Genomic DNA, 26,771 nt, shown 5'->3' with positions numbered 1-26,771 from the left:
CTCCCAATTGTTTTGAAGGGTGGGAGGGAACCGGAGCCCCTGGGGAAAACCCATGGAGAAACAGAGAGAATGTACAAACTCCTTATAGACAGCATGGGATTTGAACCCCATTCCCGATCGCTGGCGCTGCAACACCATCGCACTAACCACAAGATACAACTGTATCTCCCTGTGACTCCACTTTCAATGTATTATGTACCTGAACTCCGAGATCCCTGAACTCTACAACCCTCTCAAATCCGTGCCATTCATCGTGCAAGGTTCAAAGTTACGATTTATTGCCAGTGTACATCACATACAACCCTGAGATCCTTTTTGCTGTGGGCCAGGTAGAATTTCTAATTATCAGAAGGTCATTAAGGTTTATCAATTTCACTAATAATTGGAATACTCATCTCTCTTAATCACAGGATGGTGCACACAAAGTATAAAAAAAAGTAGGCAAAGTTTGGTGCATGAAATGTTTACTTACAGATATTTGCAGTACCAAGAGAGTTGCTAATTTAAAAAATGTGCACTTTGTGAACGTACGCCAAAAGTCATAAATGAAAATCCTCACATTTACATCAACACGTATGATTTATCCTTTCCTGACAGCAGCTGAAATTCCAAAGAGTGGCTTAATTATCGTGTCTGAAGGAGAGGGAGAGGTGGAATTTATCAAAATCAAAGACTCACCATCAGCACAAAGATGTGTGGACACAACGTTGCCTTCAATCCAACAGCCCCTGTGGCGAAGGAGGCTTGAAAAGGGAGGTGAAGAAGTTTTGTACGGGCCTGCATTTTAGGAAATTGACAAGAGGTAATTTCAAAATGCATCAAGAACATTGAATTGCATTTCCATTATTTTCCGGTGACAAGGTAGCACTCCCTCAGCACTGCACTGGATCTTTGCAGTCAGATCTATGGAAAGATGCCCAACTCTGTATTACATGAAATTGCCTGTCTGCCATTAAGGCAACAGATTCATCCCTGAATCTTGCTGTGTGCAAACCCCCTGCAAAATTCCTTCCATTCAAATGCTGGGTACATTTCAAAAGTACCTCCAGAGGCTGAAAAGTGCTTTGATTATCCAGAAAGGAATTTGTGAAGCACTTGGATCGTAAGATTCAAGATTCTTTTATTGTCACGTAATAAAACAGATGTAATATTACACAAATTTTCGGCAGTACAGTTAGCAAAGCAGTTAGCACAATGCTGTTACAGCGCCAGAGATCGGGACTTGGGTTCGAACCTCGTGCTGTCTGTAAGGAGTTTGCATGTTCTCCTCATGTCTATGTGGGTTTTCTGCAGGAGCTCTGGTTTCTTCCCACCGTTTGAAATGTACCGGGGGTTGTAGGTTTATTTAAAAATTTTAATTTAAAATTGCCTTTAGAGGCCTGTAAGGCAGACAAAAACATTTTGTCAACAGAAAATGCATGAAGCCCCTTACAGTCAGAGAAAGAGAAGCAAAAGAGAGTTTCTCCCAGAGTCACTGAGTGTCCATGGTTTCACCTCTAGCATTCCCGCAGCCTCTATAGCCACACAGACTCCAGGCAAGCCATCGGCAAGCCGAGCCCCAGATCCAAACCTCCAACATGAAGGGAGCCTTCAGTGCCCAAGCCCTTCGGGAGCCCTCCTTGGCTGCACCATCCTCTTGAATCCTGGTTCTGATACCTGGTACCCCTTCAGCCAATCTCCAGCCAGTCTCCAGCAGCCCACAGCCTGTGTGTTCTTCAGCCTTGTATCCCCTCATTGGTCCACCACCATGGTCACCATCCCATGGGTCATCTCCTCCGCTTCTCCTTCTCAAATAGTGGGTAGTCTCCTCACTTTCTGGTGCCTTGCACCAGTCTTCCGCTTCCCTAGAGTCTGTAACCCCTCGAGGCTGCTGCCGATCACAGGCACCGCCATCTTAGGACCGGATGCCACGGTCGCGGGATTTTAAAATAAACCACCAACGGCTCCTTTAATAAGCTGGAGGCCACAGCAGTTGGTCATGAGTCCACACCAGTCATTTAAAAACAAATTAAAAATGGATATTCAGGGAAAACTTGGTTCTTTGAATCAGGCCACATTCTATTTGCACTAATTGCATTCCTCACACCTGAGATATTCACCCTGTCTATTGAGTTTCCACTTTTTAATAGAATGGTATTACAACCCATATCTTCATTACATTAATTGCTTCCAAATCCAAACTGAGCAGTGAAACCAGAAGCCAAGAACGACTCTTGATAAATAATAATGGACATACTACCCACAACCAAGAATGTAGGTGTTATATTTATTTCATTTGGGCTGACGCCAATTTATATAAACAGTGTATAAATTTGGTCACTCAGATCCTTCAACAAACATTGAAGCCAATAGTTCGGGAAAATGGAAACAGGAAGATCATGAGTGGGAGAAACATTTGTCAGTTATTACTGTTGAAAGTTTAGAATTTGCTTGGTTTTGATTTTGTTCCTTGTTGGACAGATGGTTGCAGCTTCAAGTTACCATGAAGTAAAGGGTTTGGGATATTGCCTCGGCCTTGATTGGCAGCTCTTCATTAAGACCCCGTATTTTGTCAGTCCCTCCAATTACCTGATCAGGAACTTCCTGTGATGGGCCAAAACTATCCTGGTTTCCCTGTCAAATAAAGACCATTAAGTTCTCAGTGAATGAGTGGAGATTATAGGTCATACAATGGGGCTTGTCAAATGTTACACCAGACCTTTCATCGTTATGGGGACTGCAGAGATGAGAGACAGCCATATCCCCTCAACACAGGTTACTGGTGAACGATCTCTCAAACACAGAAGACTGCAGTGATGAGAGACAACCATATCCCCCCCCTCAACAACAGGTTACTGGTGAACGATCTCTCAAACACGGAAGACTGCAGTGATGAGAGACAACCATATCCCCCTCAACAACAGGTTACTGGTGAACGATCTCTCACACACAGAAGACTGCAGTGATGAGAGACAACCATATCCCCCTCAACAACAGGTTACTGGTGAACGATCTCTCACACACAGAAGACTGCAGAGATGAGAGACAACCATATCCCCCTCAACAACAAGTTACTGGTGAACGATCTCTCAAACACAGAAGTTAGAATTTCATCACATTATTTGATATTTAAGATGATGGCATATTTGATGTCCCTGTGCTCCCAGAATTCTGTTTACGGCTTCATGATTAGCATTGCGAATTGAGGCATTCACTCTTAACTATAAACGCCAAACCTATCAAACCTTGAAGGCTGATGGCATATCGTGTTGGAGGCCAAATCCCTCAACCCCAGGATATCATGGCAGGAAGTGCAAAGGAGGCCCTGTATCAAAGCAGGTGATGGTTATTGCAGTTCTGATCAGTGCGTTCTTTTGGGATTTCCATGGCCTCGTTCACTGTCAAACCAGGCCACCTGTAAATTGCAGGAGTGTGCCAGAACCACTGTTAATACTGTTTATCTGTGCATGGCTGGCCTCCCTCTTGCTGACTGTACCAGTGGTTCCTCTCCCTTGATTCCCTTAACAAAGGCGTCAATGTCATAGCCCCTCCCCCAGAACAAGCTCGGGTCTCAGGTCAGCAACATGGGACGTGCCTTCTGTTTACGCTAATAAAAGCCGATCAGTCAGGTAACTTAGAGTCTTTTGAATTATTGATAGCACATCAAGGAGCACCACTTAATATTCCACCTGGGCTCGCTCCACCCGGATGGCATTAACAGTGACTTCTCCAGTTTCTGCTAGATCACCCCGTTCTCCCTCTCTTCGCCATCCCTCGGTCTCCCTTCCTCCAGCTCTCCACCCACTTCCCTCTCCATTCACAGAGCTGTCCCTCCCCTCCTGCTTGCTGCTGTGCCCTCCCTCCCTTATCTAGTTATTACCCCCTGCCTATGGGACAGTGCTCCACCCCTTACCCCTCCTCCCCACCATTTAGTTTGGGCACCTGCCTACATTTTGCTCATCCCGAATGTGGATTTTGTATCTTTTATCTTTGCTGCAAAAAGTACATTGACCTGCTGAGTTTCTCCAGCGTTGTGTTTTCATTTTAATCACAGCGCCTGCAGACTTTTGCGGTTTACTCCACACCTCAATATATCACTCATGGGCCTGGTCTTCCTGTGGGGGCCATTAGAGGGTGGTTATTTTCACAGTGGAGTGGATTACCATTAATCCCAAACATTAACCAAGCAAAGAGAAACTTTTTCTATCAGAGGATTGAAAGTTCAACTCCACATTCTGGTTAGATTAATTCCAGCTGTGGTATTCTTGCCGATGAGGCAGTAAACCGTCAAAAGAACAGCATCCTGATTAACTCCAATGTCAGCAATGTCTCTTAAATTAAAATTTGATTGTAATTTCATGTATACCTGGTCAAAGTACGGCACAATCCAAAATGACCCCAACCCAAATGTTCTTCCACAATATAGCCGCCCAACCTCCATTACACAAAGCCAGGTCCCACTGGGCTCAGGTCACAGAGGGTCATCTCCTGTCCCAAATCTCGATTTTCTCCAGTTTCTGAAATGTCTGTATTACAGAGCAAGGGAGAAGGTCAATGTTCCAGGTCTATCAGCTCCTGGTGAGTCATAAATCAATGACTTTACACATCATGGAAACAGGCCATTCAGCCCAACTCATTTATGCAGCCATGTTGTCTTCTAAGGAGTCCCATTTGCCTGTGTTTTCTCTAACCCCTTCCTGCCCATGAACCTATCCAAATGTCTTTTAAATGTTGGAATTACACCCATCTTTCCCACTACCTGGGGCAGCTCACTCCATATCCACCCCACCCTCTGTGTGAAAATGTTGCCCCCCGAGTCTATTTTTAAATCTTTTCCCCTCACTTTAAACCTACATCCTCTCTTATCCCTTTCCACCTCACTACTCTTCTATCGAGTTCTCCCAGAGGTGACCACTACTCAGCTCCATCCTTATATTTCATCAGGAAGGATCCCATCCTTCCCCCTCCCAGTCCCCCACTTCTCACCATTGATGTGATCCATCTGGATCACCTGAAGAAGGTATGCAAAATCATTGCGGACCCCTTCCACCCTGCACACAGCATCTTTCAGCTGCTCCCATTGGGGAAGAGATACAGGAGGATCAGAGCCAGCACCTCCAGGTTCAGGAACAGCTTTTTCCCATGGGGAGTGAGAATGTTGAATGGGAACTGCTCACACAAACCACCTGAGACTCTTATATTTCCGAAGCTATATTTATTTATTTGTATATATGAATACTTGTTCTGTATATGTCTTGTACATGCGTTTTGTCTGGCTGTGTGTCTGCGTGTTTTGCACTGAGGACTGGAGAACGCTGTTTCATTGGGTTGTACTTGTGAAATCGGATGACAATAAACATGACTAAAAACGATCTTCTAGCCCCCATTGTAGTTGACCAATGTTCACACTTCTTTTCATTCTGTTTACACTTGAGTGCACACACAGATGTGTTCACCTCAGAGTAACGTGTTCAGTTATTGGTAACACAGAAACAAGAATAACCTACCAATCAATCAATTTCTTTGTATTTATTGACCCTTTTTAATTCAATTAAGTCTTCCATTGTGGGTGTTTTATAGTTGTTTTTTTCCCCACAAAGTACCTGTTCAACTGCATCAAGTAAGAATTTTGGTGCTTATGTCCATCGTCAAAGGATAATGTTCCTTTTATTGTCACATAGTAATACATTAAAAATGTCAAATACATGATATCCTTACTGTTGTAAAGTCAACAAAGAGTCGCCATGAGCATTGCCCGGCACCTTTCACAATAGGAGAAAGAGAAAAGTGTCTATGGAATGGCCTCCAGTTCTCCCTCAGCCTCTGCAGCCACACAGACTCCTGTTTGAGCTTTCGGCAACATGAGCTCCAGATCCAACCTGACACGATCCACAAGCTGACAGTGCCCGAGGCCCCTTCGGGAGCCCTTCTTGCCCTCACCCCTCTCTCGAATCCCAGTTCCAATACCTGGTTCCCATGAGCCAGTCTCCAGCAGCCCGTGTGGGTCCCTCAGCCACTGAGCTCCTGGTTGATCCATCGCCCTGGTCTGCTTTCTACAATGTGTATGACAATAAACTCACCCTCATTATCAATTCACCATTTCTTCCTGAAGCTTTTCTGGGGCCTCGAGAGTTATTGCTTATTGCAAGACAAACAAGTCAAATCACACAAAAGAACATAAACTAAACTCTGAATTATAGGTTTTAACTCACTCCATAAACCATTCTTTAGTGAGCAGGAGAATTCTTTTCATTTCTGTCAATCATTTCATGTCAGCAGATTGTAAGAGAGAAGAAATTGCAACAGCACAAATATGAAATACCTGGAGCTTAATGATATGTAGAGACGTCTTTTATTATACTATTATGTTGACAAAACTGCAACAAGCATTTGTAATAACTTAAATGAGGTCTTACCTGCTCACATATTTTTCAAGGTGATTGGTAGCAGGGCCTATTGACCCCAGCCCTGATCCAAGCTCCAATGGACGGGTGATCGAGGCGATGGGAGCTCAGACGGGTGGGCAGCCACGCCCAAAAAAAAGGGGGGGGTCAACTTTTACACAGGTCATACACGAGTTTTGGGTCAAAAAGGTGGAGGGTGGGGTCGACTATTACACGGTATCGATGATTACAGGAGTACATATGGTAATTAGAGCAAGAAAATAAGAGAAAGTGAGGGAGGGTCTGTGGTTCATTGTTCACTGAAATATTTGATGGCGGAGGGGAAAAAGCTGTCTTTGCATTGCTGGGTGCTCATCTTCAAGCTTCTGGACCTCCTTCCTGACGCCAGTTAACATTTCGGGCTGGGCCCTTTATAAAGGCTAAGATTGAAAAAAAGTGAAATTGAATAAATCACAAGATCACGAGAAAAAGGAAAAGAAGTAGGCCATTTGGCCCATCAAACTGCTTCGCAAATCCACCCTAAGCTAAACCGTTCTCACATCTACTTCCAAGTTCCAGCCTTTTGCTCATATCCCTTGATTCCTTGACTAATTGGATAAAGGAGGAAACTGGGGGAAGGACCCAAAGGAGATGGGTCAGAAGGCATGGGAGGCTGAGAGACAGGGAGAGGGAGAGGGAGAGACCAACAGGTACGCGGGCAGAGCGAACAAAATGTTCGAGGGAGAGAAGAGTAAAGTGAGGAATAGGCAGAGATGGAAACTGTGGAAATTTCCGTTCCTACCCATGAAAGCTGTCTGTCCTGTTGAGTTCCTCCAGCAATCCTTTGTCTGCCTAAATGTTAGTGATTTTGCAATCATGTCTATTTTGGCTTGATCTGGATTCCTCTGGTCTGCAAATTTATGAGGCTATAAATCCGAGTCTTTTTTTATTTGGCCTGTACCTAAGCATTTTGTAATCCTATCTACCAACTGTAATTTATCCAGAGTCCCTTCTGTCATCGTTCGAGCAGTGTTAGAGTTTCAATCTTGTGCTATTTCCTGTTGGTGATGCTGATCAATTGTGGCTGTTATATCAGTGCTGGTCCAACATTAGATTCTGCTAAAATAACAGTCAAATCGTCAGTGCTAAGGAGTTTGTAATTTAGATTGGCTGGGAGTCTCGTCGGTAGTTAATTTACAGCACAGTAGAAGATGATTCCAGCCATTTAAACCCATGCCACCAATTGCACTCAAATTAATGTAATATATTTTGGAGGATGGGAGGAAACTGGAGCATTCAGACACAGGGAGAATGAACAAACTCCTTACAGATAGCGCTGGATTCGAACCCGGGTTGCTGGTGCTGTAATCTTCTTTGGCTTGGCTTCGCGGACGAAGATTTATGGAGGGGGTAAAAAGTCCACGTCAGCTGCAGGCTCGTTTGTGGCTGACAAGTCCGATGCGGGACAGGCAGACACGGTTGCAGCGGCTGCAGGGGAAAATTGGTTGGTTGGGGTTGGGTGTTGGGTTTTTCCTCCTTTGCCTTTTGTCAGTGAGGTGGGCTCTGCGGTCTTCTTCAAAGGAGGTTGCTGCCCGCCAAACTGTGAGGCGCCAAGATGCACGGTTTGAGGCGTTATCAGCCCACTGGCGGTGGTCAATGTGGCAGGCACCAAGAGATTTCTTTAGGCAGTCCTTGTACCTTTTCTTTGGTGCACCTCTGTCACGGTGGCCAGTGGAGAGCTCGCCATATAACACGATCTTGGGAAGGCGATGGTCCTCCATTCTGGAGACGTGACCCATCCAGCGCAGCTGGATCTTCAGCAGCGTGGACTCGATGCTGGTGCTGTAATAGCATTGTGCTAACCGCCAGGCTAACTGTGTCTCCATGTCTGCAAACCTATTGGTGACAACACTCGTATTCTCATGTCGTTGGGAACACTTGCCTTCATCGGTCAGGGCGTTGAACAGGGACGTCACGTAACATCTGTACAGGACATGGGGGAGACCACTCGGAGTATTGTGCACAGTTCTGGTCATTTAGCTTTGAGAAAGATGTCATTAAGTTGGAAAGAGTGCAGAAAAGATTCACAAGGTGGTCCCCAGAATTAGAGGCTTTGAATTATGAGAGGCCAGATGGGCATTTTCTCCTTGGAGCAGAGGGGGGTACCTAGAATTGTTCAGGAAATCATGGTGATAATGAGTTTATTGTCGTACACATTGTACAATGTACATATGCACCGAAATTCTTACCTGATGCAGCCCCACAAAAAAAAACTATTATAAACTAATTGAATTAAATTAAATGATACAATAAATACATAAACTAGATAGAAATATTTACAGTAATCATTGTGCAAAAAAAAGTGATTTTGCAAAAGTGCAGACAGTCCTTTTATGGTGATTAGTGTAACAAGGGGACACATCAAGAGCCTGAGAGCTGTTGGAAAGAAACTGTTCTTGAACCTAGAGGTGCTGGTCTTCAAGCTTCTGTATCTTCTACCCGAAGGGAGCAGTGAGAGGAGGTTGTGACCAGGGGATGAGAGTCCTCTGTACCAGGCAGTGATGCAACCAACCTGAATGCTTCTACACCTGTAGAAGTTTCCGAGATTCTTCTGTGACATATCGAATCTCCTCAGACAAAGTATAGCCACTGGCGAGCCTTCTTCGTGATTGCATTGACATGGAGACTCCAGGACAGATCCTCAGAGATGTTGACACTCAGATATTTGAGGACTGGGTCATATTCTCCTGACTTCCTCCTGAAGCCCACAATCATCTCCTTGGTTTTGCTAAAGTTGTTGGTGTGACACCACTCAATGAGCTGATCGATCTACCTGCTGTACGCTTCCTCATTGCCGTTTGTGATTCTGCCGACAACCGTGGTGTCATTGGCAAACTTGTAGACAGCTTTGGAATTGTGCCTGGCCACCCAGCCATGCATATGGAGTGAGTAGAGCACGCATCCTTGATGTGAACCTGCGTTAATTATTAATGAAGAGGAGATGTTGCTTCCAATTTGTATTATTATGGTCTTTTGATGAGGAAATCAAAGAACCAGTTGCGGGGGTGGTGGGGTGGGTGCAAAGCCACAGAGTTTGGAAGTTGTTGACCAACATTGACGGAATAATGGTGTTGAAGGCTGAGCTGTAGTTGACGAAGAGCAGCCGTAAGTGACACGCACATCCTGAAAACAATAAAATCATTACTTTTGACATTTGTGAACAATATGTACCAGATAAGGAGGAAGTGTGCAGAGATTATTTTATTTGCAGCATTATTGCTCACTCCCGCATTTCCGTTGAAATAAATTTGATTCTAGGGCCGTTTCAAAGGCCGGCTAAGAGCTATCCTTCAACCAAGTGTGCTTGGAGTCACACGAAGGTCAGATTGGACAGCAGATTTCCTTTCAAATTCTGTCTCCGGAGGGTCTCTCTTTTTGTCATCTTAATAGTGGTCCTGGACTAACAATGACTCTGTGTGTGCCTTGACAGAGTGAACAAAGGAGACACTTCTTTGTGGACGCAGAAAGGGGTCAGCAGATGATGAACTAGGAACATATAGACAAAGGAGCTGGAGGCGCATCTTTGTGTATTTTTGTGCACGTAAAAATCAACATAATCTTAAATCTTGAGCCTTGACATTTTTATAACAGGCCAGTAGTTTCAATATCACCACCCCAAATCTTAATTCCAGATTTGTTTTATTCCTTGAATTTAAATCCACAAATGCCCATGGTTGGATTTGAACAGGGAATTAGGGATTACAGGAGCAGGTCAGGGAATGGACCTGAGTGGGAGATTAAAATACTGCCCATTTTTAAGCGGCTTAGGGTGAATTTTAAATATAAAATGGAATATTAGAACATAGTCTCTAACAATAAATTGCACGGTATGTACATTGCACTTCTTAGTGTCAACACTAGATGTCGCTGCCAACTGCTAGGCCAACCGTTGCAATGTTACTCATATTTTTAAAATAATTTTTTATTTTTCACACTATGGATCATAACAACCAAAATATGTACAAACGTTTCTAATTAAATATACACAATGACATTTTCCCCCTTTTTTTTCCCCCTTCCCACCCCCCTCCAAAACCAATAAATATTCAACATATACAATACAATAAAACCATAAAACAATGTCTTCACACAAAGGAAAAACAAACCAGAAAAAAGTGTCAGCTTTTGAATTATAGGATGTTGCCGTTACGTGTCCTCCCCAGTCTCTCTTTAGTTTGTTATGTTCCGCTTCAGTTAGATGCATTTCCTGCACAAATGTTATATCTATTTTTTCCTTCTTCAATAAATTTAGTAGCCTCTTCCTTTTAATTTGCTTATGTATTCCATTAATGTTTATAGTCATATAGTTCAACATGGCCTTCTTAAATCCTGCATACACCTCTTTTCCACCTCTTCGCCATCTCCATCCCCCTTTTCCCCATTTTCATCTCTTAATTTTCTCTTATTACACTTAATGTACGACATCACATTTAAGACATAAAGTATCTCCACAGTTCCCACATCTACTAATACCTTAACCCCAAAAGTTCCCCCCTCTCTGAGTTGCCCCATAACCCTTGCCGGGCAACCACAACTCCCCTTTTCATTTGGATTGCGATCTTGTTCACAGCATCAACTGATTTTGCAGTGACAGTTATTCCCTCTCTACCCAGCCCTCTCCAGAAAAACTTTTAAAAAAACCACATATAACAAAGCTCTCTCTCTTCTTTTTTCCCCCCTTCCTTCCCTTCTATTTTCCCTCTTTAGTTCTTTACATATACATTGTTTTTACATCTTTATATATACTTTATCACCGTTCTTCATTCTTGTTACATCTCTTCATCTCTTCTCCTGTCCTCCAAACGTTCTGCAAATTCTTGTGCTCTCTCTGGATCCGAGAACAGTCTGTTTTGCTCCCCGGGTATAAATATTTTAAGCACGGCTGGATGTCTTAACATGAATTTGTAACCTTTTTTCCATAAAATCAATTTAGCTGTATTAAACTCCATCCTCCTCTTCAACAGTTCAAAACTTATGTCTGGGTAAAAAAATATTTTTTGATCCTTGTATTCCAATGGTTTATTAACTTCTCTAACTTTACTCCTTGCCCGTTCCAGTATATTTTCTCTTGTCGTGTATCTCAAAAATTTTATTAAGATGGATCTTGGTTTTTGATGTGCCTGTGGTTTCGGAGCTAGTGCTCTGTGTGCCCTTTCTATTTCCATTTCTTCCTGCATTTCTGTTGTTCCCAGGACCTTCGGGATCCATCCTTTTATAAATTCCTTCATGTCTGTGGCTTCTTCACCCTCCTTCAGGCCCACTATTTTTATGTTGTTTCGCCTACTATAGTTTTCCCACATATCAATTTTCTGAGATAACAACTCTTGAGTCTCTTTAATTTTTTTGTCACTTTCTTCTAATTTTTCTCTTAAGCCATTCACTTCCATTTCTACAGCCATTTCCCGCTCTTCCACATTCTCTACTCTTTTCCCTATTTCTGTCATTATCAGTTCTAACCTTTGCATTTTATCTTCTGTTCTTTTCATTTTCCTTTTAATTGCATTAAATTCTAATGATGACCATTCTTTTAGTGATCTCATTTGTTCTTCAAAAAAATCTTTATCTGTATTCTGTTCATCAGTTTTACCTTTTATTTCTCTTTGTCCATCAGTTTTACCTTCTATTTCTCTGTGAAAATCTTGGTCTTCTTCTTCCTCTTCTTCTGTGCCTGTATCTGTGTTTGTGTCTTCTTCTCTTCTTTGTGTCTGTGTCTCTTCTGTTTTTCCTGATAAGCTGCTTGTATCTCTTTGTCGCGCCTCTTGTTGCTGGGCCTCTTGTTGCTGGTCCTCTCCTCCTGGGCTGCTCGTCTGTTGTGCTTCCAGACGTTGGTCTTCTTGTCGGTCATCCCTCCGTCTATCTCTCGCGTCTGTTTCATCGCTCCCTCTTCTGCTGTCTTCCTCGTCCTCCAGCTGAGAGTCCTGGTGTCGGGCATCCCTCAGCTGTTCGCGCTGTGGCAGCCCGCTCCTCTGCTAAGACCCCTCCCGCTGGTGTCATCTCTCTCCTTTGATTGCGCATGAGCTGTTGCGCTTGTTTGGCTCCAAGAGCCATGTTGGTAGTCCACTGGCTGGTGAGTCATGACCCCGCAGGGCAGGCACTGACCTTGAGGGTCGGGCGCTCCTCGCCACCAGAGTGCTCTGTTCCTTCTTGCAGGTAAGGCCTTTTTTCTTCTCCGGCGACTTTTCTACTTCTTTTTTTCCAGTTGTTCTTACTTTCTCCTTCTTGGAAGCCATCTTCTTTCTCTTCTCTATATCTTTATCTTCTATTTCTTCTATTTTATTTTTGTTCTGCTTTGCTTTTTCCTAATTTTTTTCCTATTTTCCTGGATTGGGCTGGTTTTCCTGACCGGCCACTACTCCATCATGTGACTTTTCCCTCTTTTCCATCTTTAGTTCTTTACATATACATTATTTTTACATCTTTATATATACTTTATCACCAGTCTTCTTTCTTGTTCCATCTCTTCTTCTGTCCTGCAAAAGCTCTGCAAATTCTTGTGCTTCCTCTGGATCTGAGAACAGTCTGTTTTGCTTCCCAGGTATAAATATTTTAATCGTTTTTGCTGTATTAAATTCCTTCCTCTTCTTTAAGAGTTCAAAACTTATGTCTGGGTAAAATAATATTTTTTGTCCCTTATATTATAGCGGCTTATTATCTTCTCTAACTTTATTCCTTGCCCGCTCCAATATATTTTCTCTTGTCGTATATCTTAAAATTTTACTAAGATGGATCTTGGTTTTTGATGTGTCTGTGGTTTCGGAGCTGGTGTTCTGTGTACCCTTTCCACTTCCATTTCTTCCTGCATTTCTGTCATTCCCAGGATCTTCGGGATCCATTCTTTTATAAATTCCTTCATATCTGTGCCTTCTTCATCTTCCTTCAGGCCCTCTATTTTTATGTTGTTTCGCCTACTATAGTTTTCCCACATATCAATTTTCTGAGATAACAACTCTTGAGTCTCTTTAATTTTTTTGTCACTTTCTTCCAATTTTTCTCTTAAATCATTTACTTCCAATTCTACAGCTGTTTCCCGTTCCTCCATGTTTTCTACTCTTTTCCCTATTTCTGTCATGACCAGTTCTAAACTTTGCATTTTATCTTCTGCTATTTTCATTTTTCTTTTAATTGCACTAAATTCTAATGATAACCATTCTTTAATGATCTCATTTGATCTTCAAAAAAGACTTTATCTATATTCTGTCCATCTGTTTTACCTTCTATTTCCCTTTGAAGATCTTAGTCTTCTTCTTCCTCTTCTTCTGTGTCTGTACTTGCGCTTGTGTCTTCTTCTTCTTCTTCTCTTCTTTGTATCTGTGTCTCTTCTGTTTTTCCTGATGAATTACTTCCATGTCTTTTTCTGGCCTCCTCTTGCTGGCCCTTTTGCTGTTGGTCTTCCTTTCGTGGGCTGTCTGGCCTCTTGCTGTTGATTCTCTTGTTGTCTGTTACCCCTCTGTCATTTTTCTTCGTCTGGCTCCTCGCTTCTTTCCTCTCCGTTGTTTTTATCCTCCAGCTGAGTGTCCTGATGCAGGATGTCCCTCAGTTGTTCATGTTGTACCTGCCCGCTCCTCGGCTGATCCCCCCTCCCGTCGGTGTTCACTTTTTCCTTTGATTACACACTTTTGTTTGGCTCCGAGAGCCATTTTTGGAGTCCACTGACTTCGCAGGGCACTCGCCAACGCGGAGATCGTCTGCTCTTCACCATTGTAGCTCCCTGCTCCTTGGTGCAGGTAAGGCCTTCTTCTTTCTTCTCCAGTGATTTTTCTTCTATTTTTCCTGTTGTTCTTACTTTCTTTTTCTTGGATGCCATCTTCTTGTTCTTCTCTGTAACTTTATCTTCTATTTCTTGAGTTTTGTATCCGTTGAGCCTTGTCTTTTCCAAATGTTTTTCTTTTTTTCTGGAGAGGGCTGGTTCAACCCGACCGGCCACTACTCCATCACATGACCCCCTCGCAATGTTACACATTGATGAAAACGTTGACCTCAGTTAATTAAACCTGGCGGAAATGAAACGATGGAAAATAGCAAGGGAATGCTGAAAATTTCAGATGCAGTAGGAAAATGAATACTTTTTCACAGAAGTCAAGGGGAAGTGTTTTTTGTTTGATTTTCAAGGAATCTGTTAACTTTAATAGCCTATCTATATATCTACTCATTGCATCATAGTCATTCAGGTGGAGAGTTGTGGAGGAATGTGGAGACAGCCGTGTTCCTTTCTTGATCTTTTTTCCTGTTCTTATTTTTGGACCCAGTTTTTTATTTTACACTGATTTTCGAATGAGAGATTTAGAGTTTTATTGTATTTATTTAAATTCAATGAGAGCAGATACAGAAAAGCCAATTATAATATGTGAACACACCAATAAACTATTGTAATGTCAACAACTGTGGCACAGGGATTTTCTGGTCTAAAACACAATTTTTCTTTCAGTGTAACTGATTCTGTCGGGCTTAATATTGTTTGGCCCGTGACTCCTTATATATTTTTGTATATGTGGCCCACATCCAAAAATGTTTGGCCACTAAAGACATAGATTTAAGGTGAGGGGCAACTTCTTCACACAGAGTGTGTGGGGGTGGGGGGGGGGGGGTGGTACGAGCTGACGGAGGACGTGGTAGAGGTGGAGACAATGCAATGTTTAAAGGACATTCAGAAAGGTATGTGGATAGGAAAGGGAGAGAGGGATATGGGCCAAATGCAGGCTAATAGGACTACCTTGGACGGCACAGACAAGTTGGGATAAAAGACCTGTTTCTGGCCCTGTGTTTGCTTTACATATGTGCATGTTACAGGGTGCAGGGTTGACTTTTAAAGTGACTGAACTGTGCAGACCAGGACAACAGACTTCCTATCCTAGATCTGTACTGAGGCAATAAGAGGGTGCTGAATCTAATCCCTACACCTCCAGACAGGATGAAGTAACTGCGGTTCCAGATCTGACTACTACTTGTGTGGAGATCATATATGCATAGATCTGGGCTGTTCAGCCCATCAAACTGTTGCTGACCCACCTTTACATTCATCTGACCCTAACCCATTTCATTCTTCTCACTCCCAACGGCTTCCCCACTCTCCTACACACTTGGGGTCATAACAGTGGGCAATCAACCCAACAATCTGGGATGTGGGAGGAAAGAGGATCATCCAAAGGAAACCAGGTTGTTACAGGAAGAATGTGCAAACTGCACACACATAACGCTGGACATCACGATCAGATCTGGGTAGCTGGAGGTGTGAGGCCATGAGGTTCAGATGAAGCAGGTTCTCAACCAGACAATGGATCATCATTGAATATAGGAGGTATCGCAGCAGAGGAACATGCCCTTCAACCCAATGTGCTCATGCCAACCAAGTTGTCTACTTGACCAAGAACCATACAGCACAGAAACAGACACTTCAGCCCTTCTAGCCTGGGCCAAACTATTATTCTGCCTAGCCCCAATGACCTCTACTGTCCACAGCTCTCCATACCTCTCCCATCCATGTACCTGACCAAATTCTTTTTAAATGTTAAAATTGAGCCCACATTCACCACTTCAGCTGGGAGCTCATTCCACACTCCCACCACTCTCTGGGTGAACGTTCCCTCTTTCAGCCTTAACCTGTGTCCTCTAATTTGTATCTCACCCTACCTTCAGTGGTAAAAGCCTGCCTATATTTATTCTGTCGACATCGCTCATAATTTTAAAGACCTCTATCAAATCTCTTCTCATTCTTCTACGCCCCAGGGAATAAAGTCCAAACTTGTTTAACCATTCCCTGTAACTCAGTTCCTGAAGTCTGAGCAACATCCTAGTAAATCTTCTCTGCACTCTTTCTAAGTTATTGATAACTTTCTTGTAGTTTGGTGACCAAAATGCACTCAATACTCCAAATTTGGCCTCATCAATGTCTTATACAACTTTACATGTCATCCCATCTCCTATATTCAATACTTTGATTATGAAGGCCAATACGCCAAAAGCTCTCATTACAACCCAGTCTAGTTCTGTCTGGTTGCATCACGGACTGGTATGGAAGTGCCAATGCACAGGACAGGAAAAACTCCAGAGCATTGTTAACCCAGCCAGCATCACCACGGGCATCAGACTTCACTCCATCGAGGACACCCACAAGAGGCGGTGTCTTAAGAAAGCAGTCTCTATCCTCAAGGACCCCACCACCCAGGCCATGTCCTCTTCACTCTGCTATCATCAGGGAAAAGGTACAGGAGCCTGAAGACGAGCACTCAGCGGCACAAGGACAGATTTTTCACCTCCATCATCAGATGAACTACAGACTCTTTCCTATTTTCTTGCGCTATTTATTTATTTTTGAAATGTAATTTATAGTAATATTTTCACTGTGATCCTGCCACAAAACAACAAATTTTGTGACATGTTCATTTCAATAAATTCTGATTTTAATTCTGAATTTCCAGCTTGTTCTCTGTTATTGTGGCAAACCTTGATGACACATAGACACATCAAATGTCAGAAGCCCCTGGAACTTCCATGCTGTTTCAGAACAGGATGTGATCAATGATAGGCAACCGCTCTTCAATGAAAATGAGCACAATTCTATAAATAACTTTTCTCTTCCACACAACCGCGCAAAACCCCAGAAGCAAAAGAGTGAGAGAATCGTACATTACCTCAGGAAATGCTTCGACCTCAGTTCAGCTCTGGTTCAGCTTCTGCTCGAGATGAGAGATATTGGAACGTGAATCCTTTGAAGCTCACGGCATCCTTGAGTGTGGATGGTGGAACACCAGGGATGCAGCTAGACCACACAACCAAATATCAAAGTTTAGCAGCTGTCCAAGCAAGCCATTTGAATGATTTAATTGTTTTTGATCTCCAGCCATGTGGAGGAGCCAAAGCACCTTACTGTACCCAAAACTACGAGAAGCCCCACAACATAATTCTGGTGGCTGCTGTGCTGTGAAAGTAGGCGTGCCTTAAACCTAATGCTTGTGGTACTTCAGACAGAAGGCTGTGAATGTAGTTTAGCAGAGCACAGTGTTATCCAGAATTCGAGCAACTGGCAAAAAAAATTATGGAAAATAAATAGATAAAAAATACACAGAAGTTTAAAATCGGCGCATCCCACCGTTAGTTCGCCAATCCACGCAACGCACAAACTCAAACAACTAGAAAATTGACTAATTTGACGTCTATCAATCCCAATAGGTGATGGATATCTGAGGTTTTACTGTACTAAGCTTCATGTGTGTCATTGCATTAAAAAGCTCTTCACCAATCATCCTTTTCTATTCATTTTGGGGCTTCTGAGATTCAAGGGGAAAGTTAACATCTATTCGACTGTACATCCTTGATGGTCTCTTCTTGAATCAGTGCATGCCATCTGCAGTTTGAGACATTTATTCGTTCCTGGTTTGAAACTTTCATCATCAGAAGCGGAATAAATAGCAAAGTATATATTTTTATTGAAGAATATAGATAATATCCTACAAATGGGTGAGAAAACAAACGTAGATTGTGATTTACAAACTGTCTAGGATGCACTAGATAACTTCTCTGATACAAAGTGTTTAATTTTTAAAATCATATTTGTTGTAAATGTGCCCTAAGATTTAACAGGAAGCTGTCAGGATAATGGGCAAACAGCACACTCCCAGCAGAATACCAACCTTTCAAATGTCCACCCAGATCCCAGGCATTTTCACACAGGAGGAAAGATACTCGCACCAGTGGATGTTTTGTCAGGCTGTGGTGACACTTACTTCTTCGTTACAAAAGTAAAATGTGGACTATACTTGAAAGGAAACACAGATCCTAAAGCAAGAAATTTAACACAAAGTTGCCTAAGTAAAGGAACGATTAATACTGTGCGCAGTAAACTTTTTGGCTCTCCTTCCTCTCCTTACTTAAAGTGTGAGACTATAACACTATTCTTACATGGTTGGAGAACCCAATGGTTTGGTCGTGACTGTACTCACTGAAGTGCCCTGCACCTCCTGTGTTAGCCCGAGTGAATCACAAGACAGGCACAAGTAGTTGCAATGATTTCAGGCCCATTTACAAAGCATGTGCATTATCCTTTGAGGGTCGCGACATTGGAGTCTGGTTTGGCGAAGTGAGGGTTTTGTCTGCCACTGCTCGATGCTTTCTCCAGCAGCTTTCTATTGAGTGGGTCCACGTGCCGGCTGTTCTTCTTCACCCGCCGCAGGGTGTGCTTCACTCTCTTCACCTTGTCCTTGAGCTGCTTGTTGCGGCTCTCCAGCATGGCCACCCTATTCACCAGCTTCTTCACTCGTTCCTCCTCCTCGAAGAGTGCCTTCTGCACCGTGGAACACATGAGCTGCAAAAGAAGCAGGGCAGGTCTCACTCTCTGCTCCAGTCTTTGAGGATGAGAGTTAATTGTCATACACACAAGTACAGTGTACAGGTGCCCTAGCATTCCTACTTGCTGCAGCCACACAGGTATGCAAACTACAATATATACAATAGCACAAAATAATACAGTCATATATTTTTTTAAATCTCTGAGTTAAATTAAAAAAAAAACAATTATGGCATCAATGACCAAAGGAACTGCTCACACCAACCATCTGAGACTCTCACTTGTACAAAATAATGTTCATTTATTTATTTATATCGATGAAATATTTGTTCTGTTGTATGTACTTTTAATCTGTACATGTGTTATGTCTGGTTGTGTGTCTGTGTGTTTTGCACCGAGGTTCAGAGACCGCTATTTCCTCGGGTGGCACTTGTACAATCAAATGATAATAAACGAGTTGACAAAACAAGAAATGTTAGTCACAAATATTATCTTCTGTCTTTTGCAACACTGCTGAAGTTGTTGGTGATCGTATCTACAAGACCGTTGGCAGAACTATTCTTCTTTCTATCCCACACATTTTTTTACATTACTTTGAAACAAAGTCGAAGTTGCCAGAATGAGTCAGAGCTAGGGAAATGCTAGGAATATGTTGCTTTTGGATATTGTTAAAGTTTAATTGTGAGCAATATTAATGGAATTTTAAACCCAAACTACGCAATATCCACTAGGCCATGATATACTGCTGAAGTCAGGCGGATTTTCTAATGTCGTCATTATAAAGTGGGATATCCTTCCCCTCTGTGAGCAACAAGGGCACTAGTTGCCTTGTTGTTCTGATATTGAATTTGCAATATATTGGTTGTAAATTCATAACCCCTACTTGGGAAAGTTATGATTTAATTTAATTCATGAGTTACTATTTGAACGGTAACATTGAAAAATAACCATAAACAATATAGGCGGCATGGTTAGCGTGGCAGTGAGTGCAAACCAGTGACTAGGGCTCTAATCTGGCGCTGTCTGTGAGGAGTTTGTACGATATCCCTGTGTCTGCATGGGTTTCCCTCAGGTGCTCTGGTTTCCTCCCACTCTTCAAATTGTATGAGTTTTGTAGGTTAATTGGGTGGCACAGAATGAGGGCACACTTAAAAAATCCACTCTGACAGTCTCAAAAGCAAATCAAGACAAGTCGCCTGATTGTACAAGTACAACCCGACGAAACAGTATTCTCCGGTCCTCAGGGCAAAGACATATAACCAGACATAACACATGTACAGACAAACAATACATATGCAGGACAAGTACTCATATATACATATAAATAAATATTGTTTTATGAATATGAGAGTTTCGGATAGTTAGTGTGAGCAGTTCCTCAAAGATTTTGCATGTCCTCTTCAGACAATGATCCCGGTAGATCTGGGGAAGGAGGGAGGGAGGTAAAAGCACAGTGTAGGTGTAATGCATTCCAGGCACCCACTAATCTCATTTTTTTTTTAATTTAGACGTACAGCAAGGTAACAGGCCACTTCGGCCCATGAGTCCGTGCCGCCCAATTTACATCCCATTAACCTGACACCAAACACAGGTTAGAGAAGCTCAGCAGGTTAAACAATGTCCTTTATGTAGCAAAGGCAAAGGTACAGAACCGATGTTTACATTTTGGTTTACTTCAACCAGAATTTTGTGGTTTACTTCCAAAAGCAGGTTGGGTGTCTGCTGCACCCAACGTCTCATGTGATGTGCTGTACCTCAGGTTTAAATGCTGAGGAGAAGTGAAATGATCGAGAACACCTGCTTGCTGTCTGTGGGTCTCAGCTGGAACACCCAGTGGCCATCTATTCCAATTCCCCTCCCCATTGCCACACGGACATGTCTTCCTCAGCCTCATCCTTTGCCAGGATCTGGAGGAACAAGGCATCATATTCCTCCTGGACAGCTTTAAACCCAATGGCATGAACATCAATACTTTTCTCATTTTAGATAATCCCTACCTCTATCTCATCCACTTGTTTCCATCTCTTCCGCACCTTCTATGCTGCAGAGAAATGGACCAGAGGTCAATCCACAGGACCAGAAGAGTGGGAGAGAGGATCTCCCCCTCCCCACCATCCCAGATCGAAGTGATCTACCAGGATTGCTGTTTGAAGAGGGTGTGCAAAATCATTGAGGACCCCTTCCACCCTGCACACAGCATCTTTCAGCTGCTCGTGTCAGGGAAGAGATACAGGAGGATCAGAGCCAGAACCACCAGGCTGAGGAACAGCTTCTTCCCACGGGCAGTGAGAACACTGAACGACCAAAGGAGCTGCTCACACTAACCCTCCAAGACTCTCATATTCATGAAATTATATTTATTTACTTATATGTATAAATGAAATACTTGTCCTGCACGTGTATTGTATGTGTGCTATGTCTGGTTGTGTGTCTGCGTGTTTTGAACTGAGGGCCGGAGAACACTCTTTCATCAGGTTGTACTTATAGAATCTGGTGACAATAAACTTGACCACTTTCATTTACCCTCCAATCTCTCTCTTTCTATTTACCCCACCTCTCACACCTGCTATCCAATATCCTATCACCATTAGTCCCTTCCAGCTTCTTTCCCCTTTGATAACAATTGACATCACCTCTTCCTTCTTTAGTCTCAATAAAGGGACCCAACCTGAAATGTTTATTCACTGTTTCTCCCCTTGAATGGTGCCTGACCTGCTGAGTTCCCTCCAACTTCTCACTCAGTAAAGATCCGTATCTATGTTCACGAGCTCTAATATGGGTACTTAACAGGTTACTGATCATTTCTGCTTATCGGTGGTACAAAAAACTGTATTCACACCACAAGATTGATGCCACCATGGTCAGGAACACCTGCTACCCCTCCACCTCAACAACAAACTCAATCAGGGACTCATTTAAGGACTCTTTCTTTTGTACTTTATTGATTTTTTTCTCTCTGTATTGAAAAGTTTGTTCACATTTCTTTATTTGTCTACATATGTACGTATCTTCTTGTACAGCTTTGTTTGCACTACCAATAAGTGGTAATTCTGCCTGGCCCACAGGAAAAGGGATCTCAAGGTTGTATGTGATGTCATGTATGTACTTTGACAATAAATCTGAATCTACCCCTCTCTCTCCAGCTCCCCCTGATGGTTTCAAGTGCTTTAAAGACATCATTTCTCAGTCGATATTTAGCAACTGTTTACAAGTGCCCCAAACCACATTTATACGCACATCACTACAAGTTATATTAATTTTGTTCCTCCCTGCACCTAGGAACCTTTCACTTTCTTGCTCATCAACCATCTATCCACCTACATTAAAAATACTACCTCTGATGTTCTTTGAGGAAGCGATATCCAAAGACCAAAAAAAATCACCTCCTCTCTATCTTAAATGGGTGAGCCTTGCTATCAGTAACTCCCCAGTTATAGATACACCCACAAGAGGAACAATCCTTTTCACCGCCTCCTGAAGAAGACCTCTTGCAATCATTCATGTTTCTATCCTGCATCATCCCTGGAGGTTGAATATAAATATTCATTCACCTACTCTGAGATCTCCTCTACTCAATTCACATCTGACATTCCCCATCTCAATCCCACCAGCCACAGACAAAATTCCCACCCACACAAGCATTTCAAGGAGAATTTGGTTGTTTTGCAAATTAGATTTGAAGTTGAGTCTGGGGGGATGACAGAATTTAACATTAGAGCATAAAGGACAGGAAATTGGCATCAAGACAGAAACCAGATAATGATTGTGGTACTTGTTCAGACGGAGGAAGCCGGTCAGAACAATCCCTAGGCCTCATGCTGGGACTATGGCTTTCTCTGATATATATCAGTCGCTCAGATTTTCCACAGATGCTGCTCAACCTGCTGAGTTCCTCCAGCAGGTTGTTTTCCCTGCTCCAGATTCCAGAGTCTGCAGCTTCCTGTGAGCTTCTTGTGTTTATTCCAATGCTGGTCCACTGAAAATTTAAGATGTCCTTTCTCTGGGACATTCTGTTTTTCAAGGTCACACATTTGTCAGTTACCAGGGGACTGACAGTATGAAGTGATAGGCCTCCAATTCACATGTCACCACCCTCCTTCAACACAGAGATAATTAAATGCTTTGTGTTCCTCAGTTTCTAGCTGCAGGGAACCAGGCAAATTCCTCGACTGTGGAAAACTGGTCTGGTCGTTCAGGGTTATGACTGATTCACTTTTCAGTAAGACAAAGAAACATTGGTGAATACATCCTCAAGCAACTACACAGGATCAATGAGAGATAGGATCAATAGGGCAGATAGAATCTGATAATGTAGGCTAATGTTTATTGTCATATACCATATATTCTCATGTTATGGTCAGTACCGTGTAATAGTCGACCACCCATTTTTTGGCACCAAAATCAGGTGCTTTTGTATGATCTGTGTAAAAGTCAAACCTCCCCTCCTATTTTTGACTATGACCACCTGCCCATCTGAGCTCCAAAAGACCCTTTCCCTGCTGTCCGCCGATCTGAGTTTTTGATGCCCTGGTTTTCTGCCTATCGAAGCACCTGACTGCAGATCCTCACTCCAGCCGCCCACACATCTGAACTCTGTCACCCACCCTAGTCGCCTGCTCGTCTGAGCTACCGACTGCAGATCCTCACCCCAACCGACTGACCACCCATTCAAACTCCTGTCGTTCCAGCCACCCACCCATCTGAACTCCCAAGCATGGATCCTCATGCCAACCTACTGCCTATCCAAGCTCTCGACGCCCCAGCTGCCCACTAATCCAAGCTCTCAATGCCCCGAATTCAGTTTACCACCTGGACCTGGCCACCCGAGCTCCCAACACCTGAACAACGCAGGTTCTTCATGAGGTCAAAAGTTTGACCTGTGTAAAGTCGACCCTCCCCCCCCCCCCCCAATTTCTTGGGCCAAAAATGTTGTCCAAATAAATTTACCGATTACACGAGTATTTGGTTCATTCTACAATGTCTAAACGTATTGAAATTCTTACTTGCTGCAGCCAAACAGGTAATTTGTAAAAAGAAACAACTACAAAAACAATTAATTAACAGCAACAATGGTATACTAATTAAATTAAAAAGGGGCAATAAATAAAAACAATAGATTGATAATAAATATTCATATTTATCCTCCTGCTTAAAAATGTCTTTGCAGTTGTTCTTTTGTGCTGTCAGAGCAGTATTAGTGTAACAAGGGGAGGTTCAAGACCCTGGTGGCTATTGGAAAGAAGCTGTTCTTAAACTTAAATGTGTTGATCTTTAGGGTAGATAGTCAGAGTTTTTTTTTCCCTCAGGATGGAAATGTCAAATGCTAGAGAGCACAGGTTTAAGGTGAAAGGGGGAAAGTTTAAAGGAGGTTTATGAAGAAGTTCCAACACAGAGAGTTGTGGGTGCCTGGAGAACACAAAATTGCTGGAGAAACTCAGCAGGCCATGCAGTGTTCATGGAGAACAGTAGGCAGTCAACGTTTTGTGCCTTAGCCTCTCTTCAGGTGCCTAGGGCACACTGTCAGGGGAGGTGGTGTAAGTCGATAGGATCTTAACATTTAATCAGGCATCTGAAGTGCAGGGAATGGGGGTATATAGTGCATACAGATAGGAGTGGTTTAATTTAGCATCAAACACCAGCACAAGCTATTCCTACGGACACCTACAGAGACAGACATCCAATGCTGCTGGAAGGTCATCATCTCAGTGAGGGATGCACTTTGGCCTGCCCAAAACTTGTTGGTCTTCCAGCCAGAGGGAGATGTTGGTGAGGGAAATGCTGCCGACTGGCACATTCCAGGCTGCAGGAGTACGTGCTGAGGGACGCACTGAGGCTTGGCGCAGCCAACGTGAGGGCACTGTGGGGAAAGACCACAGTCCTCCCATTACCAGGCATTGAGGGGAAGCCCCTCAAATAACGTAATAAACCCTGGGGGCTACCATATACAGTCACAAAATGTATACACAAATTTACAGAATATAAATCTATATACGAATATGGCACTAAGATTAGTTATATATTTATTATGAATAAAGTTTATTTTTGAAATAAAATTAATCATGGTCAGACATTGTGGGCCAAAGGGCCTGTTCCTGCACTAGAATGTTCTATGTTCTACCATGTGATATTTATGGAATTTTATTTGACAGAAGAACATTACAAATAGGAGCAGGAGGAGGCCAGCCGAGCCCGCTCCACCATTCTACAGCTGATCTGGTCGTGGACTCAGCACCATCCACCCACATTTTCACCAGATTCTTCGACTTTGCAAAATCCAGCTACCTGCTCCTTAAATATCTTTACTGAGGTCAACTACATTGCTTCCATGGGCAGAGAATTTCACAGATTCGCCACCCTCTGGGAGAAGCAGTTCCTCCTCATCTTCATCCTATCACATTTAATATAATAAAATTTAACTGGACACAGACTGGGAGATCGCTTCACTCTGTCCGCATCAATGATAGGGATCTTTCAGTGGCCAACCATTTTAATCCTTCGCCCCACTCCTACACTGACATGGGATTGTATTGTCAATCCAAGATCATCTGTAAATTGGAGGAGAAACACCTAAATATCCATCTGGGCCCATTCCAACTGGATGACATTATTATCGACTTCTCTGGTTTCTGCTAGTTCACTCTTCGTTCTCCCTCTCTTTTCCATCCCTGTCTTCTCTTCTTTCCTCCAGCTCTCCACTCCCTTCCCTCTCCATTCACAGAAACATCCCCCCTCCCCCTGTTTGCTACTGTGCCCTCCCTCCCTTATCCACCTATTATCTCCTGCCTGTGGGTCCATGCTCCTCCTCCCCACCATTTTGTTTGGGCACCTGCCAACATTTTGCTCATAAGTTGATGAAGGGCTCAAGGCTGAAACGTTGGTTCTGTATCCTTATCTTTGCTACATAAAGGACACCGTTTGTCCTTGCTGATCTTCTCCAGCGTTGAGTTTTACTTCATTCACGGCGTGTTTTACTTTCTCTCTCAGCACTTACTTGTCACACTTCTGTTGAAACAGGAAAATTTATTTACTAATCCACAGGAATACAATTATATTATGCAAGTGATGATGATGATGGAATAGTTGCCTCTGTGGCCAGGTTTGCAGGTGATACACAGATAGGTGGAGGAGCAAATGGTGTTGAGGAAGTAGGGTGTCTGCAGAGGCACTTGGACAGGTTGGGACAATGGGCAAAGAAGTGGCCGATGGAATACAGAGGAGGGAAGTGTTTGGTCACGCACTTTGGTAGAAAGAATAAAGGCAGACAATTCAGAAAGCGGTCAGAATGTGTGAGAAATTGAGAGACAGGCTGAGGGAGAGACCACTGGGAGAGAAGATAGATGAGGGAGAGATGCAAGAAAAGGAAAAAGAAAAAATAGAAATAGTGGAACCAGATAGAGGTGGGGGTTACTGATAACGAGAAAAATCAATGTTTTGGCCACTGGAGTTCAGTTCAGGGGGAATATGATGTGCTGTTCCTCATGTTTACATTTGGCCTCATCCTAGTGAAGGATGAGGTTGAGGACAGGAATTGGAATGGTTGGCGACTGGGTGTTCCAGCTGAGACCTACAGACAGTGAGCAGGTGTTCTCGAGCATTTCACTTCTCCTCAACATTCAAACAAGTGATCATTCTGGATCAGAGGTGGAGAGGGTGAGCACATTTAAGTTCTTGGGAGTCACTATCTTGAAGGAGCTTTACTGGATCCAATGGCATCGTGAAGAAAGCACGTCAGCGCCTCTACTTCCTCGAGAGTTTGCAGAGGTTTGGCATGACACCAGAAACCCTGGCAAATCTCTACAGAGGTGTGGTGGAAAGTGTGCTGACCAGCTGCATCATGGTCTGATATGGGGACACCAATACCCCTGAGCATAAAGCCCTCCAGAAGATAGTGGACACAGCCCAGGACTTCACAGGCAAAACCCTCCCCACTATTGACCACACCTACAGGGAACGCTGCTGTCGGAGAGCAGCAGCAATCATCAATGACCAGCACCACCCAGTATTTACGGTTCTCTTTAGCCGCTTTTTAGATGTAGCACCTGGGACTCGGGTGCAATTACTGGGGCAAA

General features: G+C 43.2%; 2 protein-coding genes across 2 annotated transcripts in view; one reads left to right on the top strand and one right to left on the bottom strand.

Moving 5' to 3' along the window:
* The window catches only part of camk1da (calcium/calmodulin-dependent protein kinase 1Da), a 238,680-nt gene that overhangs the window by 169,449 nt on the left and 42,460 nt on the right, over positions 1–26,771 (top strand). The gene's annotated exons all lie outside the window — the stretch shown is intronic.
* ccdc3a (coiled-coil domain containing 3a) overlaps positions 17,826–26,771 on the bottom strand; it is a 45,977-nt gene continuing 37,031 nt past the window's right edge. Inside the window, exon 3 of the mRNA XM_069907469.1 lies at positions 17,826–18,720. Coding sequence (XP_069763570.1) covers positions 18,454–18,720 — 267 coding nt within the window. The 3' untranslated portion in view covers positions 17,826–18,453. The remainder of the gene's footprint in view (positions 18,721–26,771) is intronic.

Source organism: Narcine bancroftii, chromosome 13 (genome assembly GCF_036971445.1).
Source record: "Narcine bancroftii isolate sNarBan1 chromosome 13, sNarBan1.hap1, whole genome shotgun sequence".
NCBI classification, from domain to species: Eukaryota; Metazoa; Chordata; class Chondrichthyes; order Torpediniformes; family Narcinidae; genus Narcine; species Narcine bancroftii.
Note: the sequence above shows the minus strand (reverse complement) of the source record. Positions and strands in the feature narration are given on the sequence as shown.